Source organism: Ostrea edulis, chromosome 6, assembly GCF_947568905.1.
Source record: "Ostrea edulis chromosome 6, xbOstEdul1.1, whole genome shotgun sequence".
NCBI classification, from domain to species: Eukaryota; Metazoa; Mollusca; class Bivalvia; order Ostreida; family Ostreidae; genus Ostrea; species Ostrea edulis.
In genome coordinates this window covers 77,528,108-77,545,788 of record NC_079169.1, presented here as the reverse complement: position 1 = coordinate 77,545,788, position 17,681 = coordinate 77,528,108, and the positions used below count along the sequence as shown (strand labels likewise).

The 17,681-nt window shown below is 34.8% G+C and overlaps 1 protein-coding gene across 5 annotated transcripts in view; it reads right to left on the bottom strand.

The window, feature by feature from the left end:
• Window positions 1-15,847, bottom strand: part of LOC125645963 (uncharacterized) — a 29,330-nt gene extending 13,483 nt beyond the window's left edge. The window contains exons 1-6 of one of the 5 annotated variants that reach the window (XR_007359501.2): window positions 14,574-15,730; window positions 13,984-14,205; window positions 7,191-7,318; window positions 3,017-3,141; window positions 1,015-1,382; window positions 228-281 (exon numbers count right to left, since the gene is read on the bottom strand). Coding sequence is in view for 4 of the 5 variants with exons in the window: in XM_056140847.1 (XP_055996822.1) it covers window positions 228-281; window positions 1,015-1,382; window positions 3,017-3,141; window positions 7,191-7,318; window positions 13,984-14,205; window positions 14,574-14,741 (1,065 nt within the window). In the remaining variant the exon portion in view is untranslated. Of the gene's footprint in view, window positions 1-227; window positions 282-1,014; window positions 1,383-3,016; window positions 3,142-7,190; window positions 7,319-13,983; window positions 14,206-14,573; window positions 15,736-15,761 lie in introns of those variants that run through there. The other 4 variants (XM_048872019.1, XM_056140847.1, XM_048872017.2 and 1 more) reach the window with 4 other exon arrangements.
• Between the last annotated feature and the right edge of the window lie 1,834 nt (window positions 15,848-17,681).

The window sequence follows — 17,681 nt, the reverse complement described above, 5'->3', positions numbered from 1 at the left end:
ATTATACATCGATAATATTAAATGTGTTAAACAAATGCATATAAATGTGGTGCAAAGAACAAGAAATTCAATTGTATTGGGTTTAAATGCATTTCCCGTATTGGATTTTCTCTATAGTCAACTACAAATTGTTTCAAGTAGAATCTAATTTTTTAATCATTATTTTACACTTTACACAGACCTTGCTAAACGTAACATTAATTTTCAACGCTCTGTCAAACACGTACCTCCATTTTCCTCTTTAGTAATTGTTTTCCATAGCAAAATATTTTCAGGAGAACCTGTGAAATAAACAATATGATGCTTTCATTTTCCAATCCAGTTTGGTTATGATAGTGACACTCGTATCAAAAAAATATCTCCATTCGTTAAAAACATACAGATGTACAATGTATGTACAGTTCCAAATATCAACGAAAACAGAACTGTTTTAAGACAACAAATCTTTCATACAGATAAGTAAATATTCACTCCAGTAATTACCAATGATACAGGTAAGTAGATATAATTCACTCCAGTAATTACCAATGATACAGTAAGTAGATATAATTCACTCCAGTAATTACCAATGATACAGTAAGTAGATATAATTCACTCCAGTAATTACCAATGATACAGGTAAGTAGATATAATTCACTCCAGTAATTACCAATGATACAGATAAATAAATATTCACTTCAGTAATTACCAATGATACAGGTAAGTAGATATAATTCACTCCAGTAATTACCAATGATACAGTAAGTAGATATAATTCATTCCAGTAATTACCAATGATACAGGTAAGTAGATATAATTCATTCCAGTAATTACCAATGATACAGTAAGTAGATATAATTCACTCCAGTAATTACCAATGATACAGTAAGTAGATATAATTCACTCCAGTAATTACCAATGATACAGGTAAGTAGATATAATTCACAATGATACAGGTAAGTAGATATAATTCACTCCAGTAATTACCAATAATACAGGTAAGTAGATATAATTCACTCCAGTACTTGTACTTACCAATGATGAAAGAACTGCTAAAATGGCGATGCTGGCTTTGTGGAAGCCATGAGCAATATCTGTCTCTATTTGATGCTTTTGGTGATGGCGTGTCAGAAAAGATGGTAAATCCTCTGAAGTAAATATTCCAATTTTAGACTCACTTCCGTTTGATACCGTGGTAAAATTTGATGACGTTCCGGAATGTTTCAAGTTTGTCACTGGTAACACATCTGTCAACGACTCGTTACAGTGGTAAGGTAAAGTTAGCAATGTGTTATAGAAATCGTGAATGTCATAGGGGCTCAAATTGTTAAACATGTGAGGAAATCTGTCCTTTAAGGCATAAGTAAACTTCCTCGTCAATTGTTTGGTGGCGTTTAGCATCCCTACAATAGAAATACAATAGAAAAGAAATATATTACACAGAGATTTTAGGAAAATTACTAATGGTTTCTAGGGGGATTTCAACAGTTTGTATATTGTTGAACTTATATATATATATATATATATATATATATGGCTCACGGCGGGTGTGACCGGTCGACAGGGGATGCTTACTCCTCCTAGGCACCTGATCCCACCTCTGGTGTGTCCAGGGGTCCGTGTTTGCCCAACTATCTATTTTGCATTGCTTATAGGAATTATGAGATTGATCACTGTTCGTTATCTTCACCTTTCATGTTTCTCCGTTTATATCATGTTGTAACGACTATTCTACATATATGATACTGGCTAATCTCAAGCATAGGTAACAGCAGAGGTAGATACAGGTGAGACAGATCTACTCAACGGTATAAGCCAATTTCTTAAACTAGATTTAGTTTGTAACTAATAGTCTTTGACAATGTGTAATTAAAAAAAACTTCCAACTACCGACACCAAGACGACAATCTCGAGACTCGTTTTTATTGAACCCGTTACACCCTCATATTAAGCAAAGAATTGCATTTCAAAAAAACAAATCAAGAAAAACTTAGAATTTCTCTATTTCACAGTCTTAATCAGTTCAAGGCGACATCTATAATCCTGTCTTAATCAGTACAAGGCGACATCTGTAATCCTGTCTTAATCAGCACAAGGCGACATCTATAATCCTGTTTGAGCTAATAATAGAAATATTCTATTGTTGAATATGCATTACAAATGTAAGTATTCACAAATTCAACTTCTTTCAATATCTTATTGATACATGTAAATATGATTCTAAGGTTGTGTTCAGTGTTGATATTTGTTTACAAATGTAACCAATATTTTCTTTTCTCTCTTTATCAGTATAGAGTTTGTAAAGTTCCGTACAATGTCTTTGTAACATCTAATTTATGTGTTAAGTGAAACCGAGCGATAAAACCAAAAATGTTTTTTAAAACCATTTTTTTCTCGATCGACACGAGGGCTATGTAGTTATTAACATATACTGTACATATAACTGTTTTTCACGTCATTATTTGCAGGTTACCCTTTTGCTAAATACTGTAGAAATGTTCTGAAACCCTGTCGTATTTACTTACGAATCGCTGAAATTTACAGGGATTAAACAAATGTGTGAATAATAAGTTTATCAATAAAGTTCAGTAGTATCGCAATCATCTTCACCTAAGCTATTCAAACACACTTTATATAAACAAATATTTAATTATTGACAGGTAACCTCATGGAAATGTACAAGAGGTTTATTTTCTTCTGCATATCGATTTTGCAAGCATTTCAATTGCAAGCAAGAGTGGAAAATAGCAATTATATATCACTGGGGTGTCTGTTTTACAGAATACTCCCTGCTTGCCTTTCTCAAGATCTAGACAAGATATAAAACGCTTTGTTAGCTTTCATACCATTTGATTGCCTTCATTTTCCCATCATTACATATACCGGCAAGTTACGAAAAGAGTCATTTAGCTTTGACACTTTGAAGACACTTTATTACAAGTGTGTATTTTTTGCATCATTATACACAATTTATAGGTGATTTGTTACACGTTGCGTGTCTGGGAAGCATTTTTAATGCCCGTTACGCCTCTTTCACCTTTGATGTAGTGGATGTCCAGGATAAGGCCGGCCAGCACTAACAGGCAGTCAATTATATTCAGCAGGACTATCAACAGGAGCACCTTCTTGCTGTGTAATATGTCCTGACACGAACTCCGCAATCTACAATGAATTATCAGTTAAGGTTTCAATACCAAGAGATGCACAGATAGCAGTACTATTTTCTTCTTCTTGCAGGAATTTTCCCATTACGTTTTCAGTCGGGCATGTTTAATTGTTCACAGATGTGTCTTGCTGTTGTTAATGGTACAAGTAATAAATCATATTACATCAAATGTTCGTGTCATCTGATTATTTCATTGCTAGTTATTTTTATTAAAAAAAAAACCCATGGAAATCGACACGTATTGTTCCTTTTCAGCATTTACTCCAAGACACCAATTCTAGAAACTCAAAAAAAATTATACTATAACAGCAAATAATCCTAATAAAAATAATAGCAGTGGAAAACAAGCAAGAAAGAAATACAATCTATTACTTGTTCGTCAAATCAATGAACATCTTGCTAACACATTTCCTGTGATATGCCTCGTCCTGGTTCTTCTAGACAATAAAGCTATAAACTTCCATGTGTATGCTAAAACTAGCATTATGCTATGTAATCAATCAATGCACCTCTTGTAATGAAGAAGTGAAAAATTCAAATTACACGCATATTGTGTCATAAGGCCGTTTTGATATTCTTAGTTAGTTTCCTTTAAAGTGTACTTAATAAGTACTAAATTGATTTATTTACACACGGGGTAGGACAAATATGAAAATGTATACACTATTTCCCCATAAGATCTAAAAACAAACCAATCAAGTTAATCAGTATTCCGAAAGAAAAGAAACCAAATTGATGAGTATTATTTCACATAATTCCGTTGCTATGACTCCGTACGCATCAATCGTATCATAACTAAGATGTTACATGCACCTATATGTACATAAATAGCATTGTTTTAATGGTTTCGTTTGTAATCAAAAATTATTTTGATCATTTCCATATTTCCTATAGTTATATCATTGAACATATTAATTGAATATTGTTTAACATCCCGCTCGAGAATATTTCACTCATATGGAGACGTCATCATTGCCGGTGAAGGGCTGCAAAATTTAGGCCTATGCTCGGCGTTTACGACCTTTGAGCAGGGAGGGATCTTTATCTTGCCACACCTGCTATGAAACGGGACATCGATTTTTGCGTTTTCATCCGAAAGACCGCTCCATTTAGTTGGCTCTTGGGTTTCTCGAAAAAATCTCAATCTTAAAAAGGTACAATGAACATGCATGTATACTCCAATTTCGATTTAAATATCAATACTACGGTATTCTATGGATAAAATAAAACAAAGATTGATCAAATATGCATATTAAAAACTATGGTTGTAGAGATATAAATCAAATAGTTTCAAATGACAGCCTGTATTTTACACACTTTATTTCCGAAACGAGTCGAGTGCTGACCACGTGACTGTCGTATTAGCATAACACATGCTATTTTCCCAGCAATTCAGGTTTGGATAAGTGTATACATGTATTTAACTACCCTTTAGTGTTTTACATATGATCTAGTATGGTGAATTCAGTATGATACATCCTTACTCCTATACGTGTACGTCTACAGTTGATGAACTCGATGTCGAGACTCGCCAACGCCATGTCCTGTGCAAAAAGTCCGTGCTGAAGGCCCGCGCAATGCATACATTATACAAATAAGGCCAATGCTTAAGGCCCGCGCAATGCATACATTATACAAATAAGCCCAATCGAAGAGTTCAATTAGTTAAGAATGAACTAAAAATGTGAACCTATTCCTTTCATCTGGAATGAGATTAGATAGTTTACTATGCATCATTTAACATTTATCACCACTATAGCTTTATTAACCATGTTAGTTTGAAAACCCCAAAAATAAAACATGTCAAACTTTGATACATATGTATGTGCAAGTTTCTTTCAATTGAGCAATCAACATTTGAGTCAAATCTCAGACTATAGCTCCCCCCCCCCCCCCCGTTTTTTCTTCGAGAAATCCAGGTTTATACGTGCGCGTGTACTCTGCCATAGTACTAGATGCACCTCCGACACAAAAGAAGTAAAAAAGCAATTGTTATTACATGTATGGACTTGATATTAACCTTATGATACATGTAAGCTTAAAACAATAACCACAGGGTGCATATATAAATCACTTCGACTTCCGGGAAGGGTCATTGTATTTACATGTAGTAGACGCGCTTCTAAAGTTAAGATAGTGATGACGGGGGGGGGGGGGGGACGATACTAAACAATTATAAATGCAATTGCCATGGCAACTTTCAGAAAATCAAAGTATTAGTGTTATCGTGTAGTACAACAAAGTACTGGGTTGTTTTTTTTAAATGACTTTATGTGCTATTATATATAGAGAAAATCTATCAAGTGTATTCATAACGAGAAATAACTAAACCTCTAACGATACAAATAAAGAAATGTTACACAAAATACCATGACTTGTATTAAATCAAATTAACTATAGCACTTACTAAAATAGAATATATTACACTATAGAAAACTATAACTTTTGTGATAGGATATCTCTTACAAACAAAATTACGTCCATTGTCATTGAGGCCATATCCTGATACATTTTCTAATACATGTATATGTATAGGTGAAGTATATGCTTCTTGAGTGAAACCAAACAGAGAATAGAAACTATTCACAATTAGGGATTATATCTTCTGTACCTGCTTTATATATTGTACATTTAAGCTGACATTTGAATATAGGTTTTGTAGGATGCCGATTGGGCTCAAACAACTGGTGTCACCGTCATGAACAATGACCCCGGACGGAATCTCGGCATGATCATCCGGTACGTTGTTAAAGACAAAAAAACACCCCCAAAAAACAACGGGAGTGATGATGCAATAATATGAATACAGACCCAAAGTTCTGCTTAGAGTAAACCATTTTATAGTGCTGTAAAATGTTTAAAAATACATAATCCATTATTACGTTTAGGGCTAAAGCAAATATATTAAAAGCTTTTAACCAAGAACCGATAGACGTATATGTACAAGAATACCCCCATACATTGATTTTGATGAAACCTACTGCTAAATAAGAACATGCGGCGGGATATTTAGTGCATAAGCCGTGCTACGCTAGTAGTAAATTCATATATTTCTATTTCTTAATAATGTTAAAATACTAAGACAGGCTTCTCAACTGCAATTCACTTTTATCCTCTCTAAATAAGAAATGTTTTAAAAACCTATATACTAGTACTCCCATGTGGCAATATTGAAAAAGGATCAACTTTAAATTTAGAATGTAATGATAGGTTAAAAAATCTGGTTTATCTACTAATCAGTGGGAACCACAATATTAAGTTCAATCTCTCAAGATACTGAGCAGACATCTTCAAATAACCCGTTATTTGAGTCCTGAACTTTCACCTTGTGACCTGAAAACAAATGTGGACCAACTTCTCTTTAAGGAGCAACTGTGTTTAAATCTAATGTCAAGATCTGTCATTAAAGGGTTCACAACGTAATGAGCGGGCAATATTTTCTTATATCCCGAGTAGTTTGACCCTTGACCTTAAAATTAATGGGGGATATGCACATTTTAGGAAGAACCAATGTACCAAGTTTGATGTCAGTCAATCAAAGTATTATAAAGACAATGACTTCATATGTCCATACACGATAAAAGATTGACCCTTCACCTTGTGATCTCAAAATCAACAGGCGACATCTACTTTTTAGGGAGAACAAATGTAAGATCGATGTCTGTTAAGCAAAGGATTCTCAGATTTTGAGTAATTAATACTTGGTCTACCGACAGACCGGTCTCAAACCTATATGCCCCCCCCCCTTTTTTTTTGCATGAGAGGAGGATAACAAGTTTTCATTAATATTAAACTGATGGCAAAAATCAATACTGTCGATAATTGATTCTCATTCACACCGATCGAATTTTGTCAATGCATATATTATACCACTAGAACGTCTTGCAATGTGCAAACTGCTGCATGTATGCATACCATAGCTTTTCTTAAAACATTGAATAATGAGTTACTGAACGTGACTGAGCGGTGACCTACCTTAAAGTATATCGACGATCATGGCATTATCATCACATTTACGGATCACACACAGATTAGCTTCACTTACATTTTGCATGTTCCTCGTGTTTCTTCATTTTCCAATTCCTCTTCTTTGATTTCTCGGTCTAAGTTCTCTTCAATTTTGTCGATGGAAAAGGTGGGTGTTGACACTCGGCGTGCGACGTTTTCAACAGCCTTTAAATAGAAATGCATGTAAATCTTCACGACGTGGACCTGTGCAGAAACGTTTGAATCTCGAAGAGCAATTATAATAATTAAGAGCAATCATTATTATACTCGTTGATTAGAAAATACACTTACAAACATTTTCAGCAGAGAAATCAATTTCATTTTCTGTAGAATTTGCTTTTTGAAAATGTCGATTAGTTTGAAGACACAAGTCACATTAACTTGCGTTGTTTTGAAGCCTAAAACGTCATACTCAAACGTTACACGTATATTGTAAATTTTAGCAATTTGAAAGAAAGTACAAGAATGCAATTAACACAAAAACTATAAGTGCACGTACGACTGCACGAATTAGGTGAACATCAGTCAAAGTTCAAAGTGAAGGTCGCCAAACAAATGTTTCATCTCTGATTTTGTATTTTTTCTGAGTGTCTGAAACTCATCTAATGGTATAAATGGGGGACCAAGAAATCGGGATGGAGAAAACAGCGAGTCTTTGTTGCTATGTGCAATTTGTCAGCCATATTGTATGGTTAACAGGATGCCATCAAGTGCCATTGAAAACAAACTTAGTGTTCCGCTTTTATTAATTTCCCATGTGTTAAATACAGTCGGAGAGTGATCTGTAAACATTGAAGGTAATGTAACCACTTACAGAAAACAAAGAGGACTTGTGGATGAAACATACACGTGAGTCTTGATTCAAAGAGAAACTTCAGCTTCCTTATTTTATGACGTCACCGAGTAAAACCAAAACAACTGAGATGCATTACTGCCTTGATCGGTCTTTAAAAAAACTGTGATTTAATAATGAAGAAGTGCAGATGATGCACCTGCAATATTCCATTGTACTCGTCAATAATTTATTGTATTGCACGGGCTGGGATTGTATTTGTTGAAGAGGAAAATTTATAGTCAGTGCTTGAATACTCGATCATAAAGCTCGGCTAGAAGAAGTGCTATCGTAAGTCAGGCTGCGACACACAAGATGCAGCCGAGGTCTTACTTTTTAGAATTATTGGCATTTCAGGAACTCCCCTCAAACATATAAATATTCTATTCTAGTGTATAATATCTATATGTTAGAGTGAAGAGATTTGTTTCTACATAAATGTAGTTACTGCAGTTCACAAAGTCATTTGAAATACGAATTTCACTAATTATAAATAATAAAAGTTTTGAACCGTAATTCCCCGAGTATTCGTAAATCTTTATTGCGTCACTTTAAAGTTAAGTCTTTTTACTTCAATCTTCGCATCAATCAAATTGATCTGTAAATAATATATCAAATTAAAGCCGTTGTCTACCAAGGCTATATCTTATGTACTGCCACGTAACATTGTCATAAAATGAATCTCGCCCACTGACTTTTCCAAGTTCTACATAAGTTTGGGTCTATTTTTTATATGCCAAATATGCCATATTTTGTCACTAGTCATAATATGTCAGATGACACAATTTTTGTTCTCAGGTGCTAATTTTGAGATGAGGCAATTTGTCATTATACATTGTCTGTATGTAACTTTTACTTATATTTGAATCCTAGTTTGTGTTCCCTTTACTGCCATTTATTGTATATGTAATAAATGACCTATTTTATTCTTTAAAGGGTATGATGTTTTTATTTAGTACAGGCAGACAGGTATAAATGAATCTCGCCCACAATGCAACTTTAAAGAAAATTGGGGGAAATTGTTTGACCTTTGGATGTTCTGTAGAGACACAAAATCGAGCATTATTCGGACAACCAAACTGTCAAGTGTTCAATTAAATTTAGCGCTTCAAAGTTGAAAAGAATTTTAAAAAGGACAATCTCGTAAAAATTAATTATTGATTGGCGAATACAAGTAGTTCCTTTGATATTACAATGAACTTTATTGAAGAACTCGCGGGCAGCTGGCATTTAGAGGAATTAAATTGGGGTAACTGATATACTGAAATATGATTTTAAAAAAATCTTTAAAGCGGGGGGTGGTGGGTTGTAATGGAAGTCACACAGTTCCATCGTTAAGTGCAAAGTGGAAGGCGCGGGTATTTGGATACAATGATCCAACTCTTTTTGTCAATGTCAAGACCTTTTACTTTAAACTATCTGAGTGTATATCGAAATTGCAATATGGTTATTATCACACAGTGTTGAATAATGCCAAACAGCATTTGAGGTACAACATAAATTTGTATGTTCCATGAGTGAAAAATTCTTGACAGAACGTAAGGAAGTCTTATAAGAGGAATCTTGCGAATATCTGTTTAACTGAAGTCCATTGGAGTCAACCTCAAACCATTAATATGATGGGAATTCGGGTAACAGCACTGGTTTTCTTTATCCCTCATTTTGGATACCTTGCTATATAATATGTCATTTATTTCATTTAGAATATCAATATTTCTGATACATAGAGATCAGGAGTTGTTTTATGAAACTAAACACATGCTGGACGTTTTTTCTTTTAAACTGAGGAACGATTTATTAAAATTACAATGGGTTTCCATGTGTTGTTAAATGCTTGTCTAGATTGAATTTCAAAACTGGATTTCCATTTAATGCATGGCATAAAGCATTTGCCACACTCTAGTCAAAACAAATACAAAATTCATTAAACTTAAAATAGGACAGTATTGATTTCTGAATTTAGTTGAAACCAATTAAGTTGAAGGTAATCTAAAGTCTCCTTAAATGCACAGAAACTTATTGGTATCCTGTTTTATGAAAAGTTCAAGGTTATTACTCCCTGTGGAATATCAAATCTAGACAGACCATGGGGTCGGCATTGAAAATAAAACTGATTTTTTCAAATGTAGCACTTTAAAGGCGAAGGTGTATTTCCTTTGGCCATTTTCTTTGAAAGTTTTACGCATAATTTAGTAATCTTTGTTCAGAATTAAAATCAGATGTGTAAACAATTTAATTTTAACATTATAAACTCGCATGACCTGTCAATGTACTTTTCAAAACACGACTTGTTTCCATGAACTACATACCGATTCTGATTTACAGTAATTCTAGCACCTACTCTTTGATAACTTATAATTTTGGAAATGAATTAAACGTTTTATTACAATCCAAGTGAATGTCTGTATAACAGATCCACCACGCAATATCAACGGTCCAGTCCTGCGCGACTGCAGAAGACTCAACACGCGATTTCTAAGGACGACAGACGCACTTATGTTCAGGCTAAATTAACCCATTCCAATGAATTTCTAAAAAAAAAATCAGTCAATCAATGAAAAATGAAATTAAGAGAAGTCAAACAAAATAAGATATTGAAAATGAAGTACCCGGTGTCTTTAAAGACTTTGATTGTAAATTTCTCGTGTCATCTATGTCACTGTGTATACGATAGTCATGATAAAATAAAACAGACGGGGTGACTGTCTTTTTTTTATCAATTGTCTTTTAATTGCAGGTAAGGGTGTGGAAGAGTTTAATTTCGGGAGTCTGAAATGAGATATTTTCATTTTTATTGTATATGTTGTTTGGTTTTTTTTAATGTAAACTTGACTTATAACTCTCTTCACGTATGTCCATCCTCTAATATTCACTCCACTTTTCATACTGTATACATCTTTTTTGTTTATACTTTGTAATTGAATATGTATTATGCTGATGAGCCGTAAGGCTTAAAGCCAATAAACAATACAATACAATTGCCCCTGAACCTGGAATGGGCCAGTCCGTCATTGTGATCAATCAGATTGTATGTATTTTATTTTTAGTTTAAATATGAGGCGTAGTCAACACGCGCATAATGCGTATATTGCACAACCTATAATTTCATATCAAAATATTTCTTCATACATCTTCGCGTGAAAATAACTTTTAGTATTTCCAAATTGACTATCAGTCCTCTAAATCTATATATCACGTCTTTTAGTATACATGCAATTTGATTCTATTTTTGGACTTCTAGGTTTGGTGGGTTTTTTTGGGGGGGTGGGGGGGGTGGCTGTTAGTGTGAGGACTTTAGACTTTATGAACATTATACCAAATTCACTGACACTAATATCAGTTGTTACTTCTTTTGCAAACGTATACTATTCCACTCATGAACAAATGTATTACAGTATGAATATCCACTTCTTTATGTGGATTCTTTCCCGATTCAACATATTGTTGCCTAATTAACGTCACAAATGAAAACCTTTAGGATAAGGGGCGATCATTTGATTCTGAAAGAGGAAGAGGGATGTGGTACTTTTTTTGGAAAAATTATGTTTTCTGTCCTTGAACATACTGAAAATAAATCTTCACGGGCAGATCAAGATTATTTTCAAGGGGAAGGGTGTGACCCAAGATGACATCTTTTCCGACCAAAAGTGAAAGTTTAGACCCCAAAAGTAAAAGTGCAGACTCCAAATTGACCTCTTTTGTTAAACGTAATTTAAAGAGTTGTCACAAATCATGAAAGCATAATCACCCGAAATCAATTATCAAAACTTTATTTCAAATAATCAAAAGAAAACATATTTCTGGACAATACTTGTTTCTAAAAGGCGCATTATTCATAATTATATGCCCTTCATTGACAAAATCACAACAGTTCAAGACTGGATATTCGATGTTTAAGAAAATTAACATAAATATATGATTAACACTCATATATGATTACAATGATAATGTATTGTTCAAATATCGGATTTTATTTTCGAAATTTCTAAACAGTTTCAGGAAGAATATACAAAGTATAGCCATGATTGATAAAACTTGCATATGACTTGGGATATAAATTTTCATTGGTAAGCAAAATGAAAATGGTTATTACAATCGTCTTCAAGGTAGGCCCTATACATTCCAATCCTTAATCATTCACTATCAGGGAAGGAAACACATAATAGTATTACAACTATGGAATATTGAGTATATCCTGACAACTAAATCAAATGTACACAGGATTTTGTTAATATTCTTAAACGTTGTAATAAGAGCTAAACAAGAAAAATTATAGTCCTTGACTAAATAGGAAGTGAACAGATTGGCTGTACTGTATTTAAGAATAAAATATTCTACAATTTTCAAAATCATGTGGTTGTCCCATCAGACTTCGCGACAGGGACACTGCACAGATTCTCCTTGCTAATATTCCATTCCTTTGAAATGGATTTACTCTGTGGAGACCCCTCAAGTGTTATCTAAATGCGGTTTGATCATTGGTAATTTATATTTTCTCTCATGCATTCTTTCTATGTAAGTCTTTCATCACTGCACTGTGTAGACACTGGGCTAGAGTTGTGTGTACATTAGAGAGTCGTAAAATGATTTCCGAAGTTAACATATCGTAAAAATTATGAAAGAACAACTTCTTTGTTATTTTTTCTGAGCTATTTCAGCTACATCATACAGAAAGACGGTTTAGACCTGTAGATCAATGATTAAGCCTTTCCAGTTTTCTCTAAACCAAACATAATATGACAGCAGAGTTGCAGTAGGGGGGGGGGGGGTTTACATAGCAATTTGTTCGTAAGTTGGTTCAGAATTTGATTCATACTTCTTATTTGACATTTGTCAACCTTACAGGAATAATAAGTTGCATATACGTACGACACACTACCTGTTTATTTGTATTTTGCCTACACGTTAGCTGTTTTTCAATCTGCATGCATGGATCCAGACTCCTATCACGAAATTTTCTTGGAGGTTCAAGCCTTAATACTTAAAGTCTAGCAGAAATTATTTTTAACATTACAGACTGATATTTCAGGCAAACTCATCATGACCTTAGCTTAAACCTTTCAAAGTCAAGGTCACTAAATCAATTGATTAGACTTAGAATTGAACTCCTATTCTATATTTTTTTATTTGATTTTAACGCTAAAATGCGTAGACACTTAGTTCTTACTGGTTTTCAAGGTCAAATGTAAAGTGTACTTGGAAGGTGATCTCTTATCTGATTCCTATCGATGTAAAATGACCTTGACTTTACCGGTTTACAAGGTCAAATATCAATGACCTGATAATTTTGTATATGCATGCTTTTCATTGATTGATTGTTTTACGTCCCGTCGAGAATTTTTCACTCATATTGAGACGTCACCAGCTTTAGGTGAAGTACCACAAATTTAGACCTACATGCATGCTTAGCGCTCAGCAGGGCCATAGCAGTGGGGTTCTTTATCGTGCCAACGCCTGCCGTGACACGAGACTTCCATTTATAAGGTGATTCTCACTACTAAATGCCGAGCGTTTGGCGAAGGAGCAATTCCTTACCTACTTTGATATCTTAGGCTTGACGTGGCCTGGCACGAGCGGGGCTCGAATATGCTTTTGAATGTATATCTATGATACCAAGTTTTCAATAACATATTAAGGAATTTTATCTTTTAAAATCGGGATTGTTGTTGGTTTTAAAGTAGAAATACATTGCGTGCCATGTTGGAGGCGATGCCCCACTTTACAGAATCCGTTGCTTTTACAGTGTTACATGTATTATTTATAGCAGGACAATATGGAAAGAACTAATCAGAACAATCCGATTCAAACAGCGGACTAGCACTTGCATAAATGACGACGAAGACAGTCAATCTTTTGCAATTTTCAGAAGGCCCCTATCCCTCTTTAAACCCTCGCAAGGAATACATCGATGAAATTGAATATCTGTGATTAGCTTTTCAGACTACTTATATATTTCGCGGCAAGTGTTTGATGTATATACAATGATAAACCAACTTACTTTAACGGCACGCATAGCAATAGATGACCTTCGCCTGTGAATTCCATCCCCGGGCACCTGTCCATTTTGGTGGTCGGGCGTAGTCAGGAACTGTTGTTGTTTAGACAAGGAACTATTTCTGCTAGAGTCTGGCGTTCCTCGTCTGGGACTCGAGCGTGTACTTCTAGGGGTTGATCTATACAACCGAGTCTCGGGGAATTTGTCCATAAATGTTGGTGGATCCTGAAATGTATTGGTCACAGCTTATGTATAGTCGGTAGGAAAAGGTGACACAAAGCATAGTCAGCTGACGAAAAAAGTGTGAGAACTTTCAGCAAGTTATATAAAATGGGTGAAAAGAGTTTGATACCAATGAGAGTTTTCGACTTCATAATACAATTCGCATGAAAGGCATCTTAAACAAACAAAATGTTTAATACATCATTCCCAAGACATGTATTTAGACAACGAGTAACAATAACTTTTAAAATATAAATCCGATTGCCTGTTCAATGCACACACATGAATACATTTGCAAATAATAGTAATCTATTCTTTGGGTAATTTTGAAAATTTAAAACGAATTTAAGACGGTGGCAAAATATGACTACCTTATTTAACAATCCAAAATATACGCCATATAAGAAGTAATCACATTTCCGAAGTAAAATCCCCACTAAATGTAGTGAATGGCGATCATCAGATGATATTAGTGGAAACCCGTCCATCGCTAGATAAAGATCGCGTAAATATTGCATATAACGATCATAAATCTCCATAAAAATAGATTAGATACTGTCTGAAGGAAAAGATGAAGACCGATTTCATATTGCGTTGCTCTGTATCAAGATGGAAGACATTGGTGGCTGCGTTACCATGGCCAAATAAATATTATTACTATAAATGATGAAGGTGCATGTTCAGAATTATTAGATTAAATTGTTTTGGGGAGACACGTGGAATGGAATATATGTACATGTGGCATATGAATTCCGAAAAAAATATGTCTGCGACACACGCAAAATGAAAAGAAAATATGAAGAGAAAAATTAAATGAAGATGAAAGAAAAATAATTAATATTGCTGACAAAAATCAGGGAAAAACCTTACCCACTTCTGTCCACTTAGACGACTTATAGTGACATAATGGATGTTCTAGAACAACACTGATTTTAAAAACGAATCCCACAAAAACGATTGTAAGAACAACACTTGAAAATATCTCAAGGTTATTAATCAGCTGTTCGTGTCAATTTCTCCACTGATCCTTAACGATACGAACAAAACGGAAAACCGATAAATCCATCATATTCGTTTTTCTTTTTTCACAATTTACACAAGTCAAACACAATTTCAATTAATCCGAGCTGCCCATTGAACGTGGATTATCGTTGGTCTCGTTTATTTTTGTATCATTTTGTTCTAAATTCCCATTAGGCTAATTTTCGATCGTGTTCTTCACCTAGGCACTCCGATCAACATTAACACCTAATGATAACAAACGCACAATGAAAGCTCATTACAGAGATGTTCACTGTGTCCGTTTAACTTGGAAAAATGTAGGTGTCTTGATTTTTTCACGGTGTTTATAACACTGACCTCACACCAGAGGTGATTGCTTTTACGTATAGATATTTCGTATCTCTCAAACCAGACTCAATCAGCGGGCAGTGTCAGAAACCTCGTATCCAACACGTTGATTTCAATAAACAATCTTATATATACATGTACGCAGCCAGTAAGTAACTGAAAATCAACAGAGAAGGTTCAAAGTTCAATTAATTGTCTCAGAGTCCTACCTTTGGAAATGTTATTGTTTTCCGACCTAAAAGCGTTGTGTTTTACCATTGTAGTTTTGTCCGAACTCTTTTGTATTTTGTCGATAGCTATGACTAACAGCATGTGTTTAAACTTCTCCTGTCTGTTTCGCTTGAATTATAACACTGAAATCATTTTATGTCATTCTCAAAACAGATATGCACCCCTTCATTACGCGTTGTGTAATATTAAGAGGATTTGTTCGCGCAACCAACATCCACCTTTTTAGTTTGAGCATCGCACTGAATACCTGCAATTATCCGAGAGTTGTAATACTTAGGATTACACTTTATGTAGGAGTTAGAAAATAACGCAAAGTATCGTAGTCGGTGCGTCAATTGTTATTTCCTTCATAAAATCGCTTCATGTACAAAATGTACATGTACCACGAGTTCACACGATTGCAGAGTGGTATTTTCAGAATACATTTATCTATCACTCAGGTCATTACATGTATATATTTTTAACGATTAAAGGAAATATCTAGTAGCAATATATATAATACAACGAACAAAGCTAAATTATTACTAGCACTACCAAACAAACGGGACAACTAGACAACACTCTACTCACGTGTTTTGTCTAGTGTTGAGTAATAAAATTCAGGGTGTGTACAAAACACATATGCTTGCCTCTAAATCGAGAGTGAAGTGTGACTTTTCAAATGAACGAATAAATGTACAACGAGCTAATGTAACACTTTGAAACAGTGACTTTAATATTTCATTACGAACTACTGACAGTGAATTTAAAAGAAATGCAAAAGCAACGAAAATATAAAAATGGGAGAAAAGACTTCTAGATTTGGCACTGGAAAAACTTGTTACTATTTACATTTTGTAAACTTTTAATACTTGCATTGATAAACTATTGCAACATGTGCTCTTTCATCGGAGTAAAATATATATATATTTTTTAAAAACCCAACTCTAAACCCTTTTTTTCCTTCAGTCGTGTTTATTTCAGTATTCTTCCGGCCCTTCTTTATATTTTCATTTGTAAACGTTTTCGTTTGCCCTGTGGAAGTTCCTAGGACTTCGTATTGTACGCTGTAGGTAAAGTGGTATTGCCCCATATCAGAAGATGCTTATCAATAATTTTCAATTCATGCAAACTTAATTATTCAAAAAGATTGTTTTCATTTAAAGAAGTAATGATCTACGTCTTCTCACTCACTACAGGACCAGTATAGGGGAGACAACAACATTATGTCCACGTACATTGAAATTAAGTAAGCATTTAGTTTTATTTCTCGAAAGGTTGGAGTCTTCACCTTTTGAATTTGTAGCACGGGTTTCGATGTGATATTTTGTAAAGAATAAATATAGAACATACACATTCGTTCGACATAGGAAACTGGAAATTACGATCATTGTTGTGTCAAGGTTAGTTTAAGGTCATACTATTGTAGCGGGCAGCCGGGTTTGATCGACGGTGGCCAGATAGTTCAGCTGGTATAGCACCTGGCTAGGGGTTCGAATCCCGGTCTGGTCCGTTGCATTTTCTTCCTTTCTGTTATATTTGGTGCCGTGACCAGCTCCTGGAACTGACAGGTGAAAATGCCTGCCAGGGGATTAAGATCCTGGGTTGATGTCTTCAAGTGTGAAGACATTTAAGAATGGAGGAATGTGGCGGTCAGCCGGGTTCGATCACCGGTGGCCAGCTATCTCAGTTGGTAGAGCACCTGACTAGAGATTCAGGGGGCCCGGGTTCGAATCCCGGTCTGGTCCGTTGCATTCTCTCCCTTCCTGTTACATTTGGTGCCGTGACTAGCCCCTGGAACTGACAGGTGAAAATGCCTGCCAGGGGATTAAGATCCTGGGTTGATGTCTTCAGGTGTGAAGACATTTAAGGAGGGAGGAGTGTAGCAGTCTGCCGGGTTCCATCGCCGGTGGCCAGAT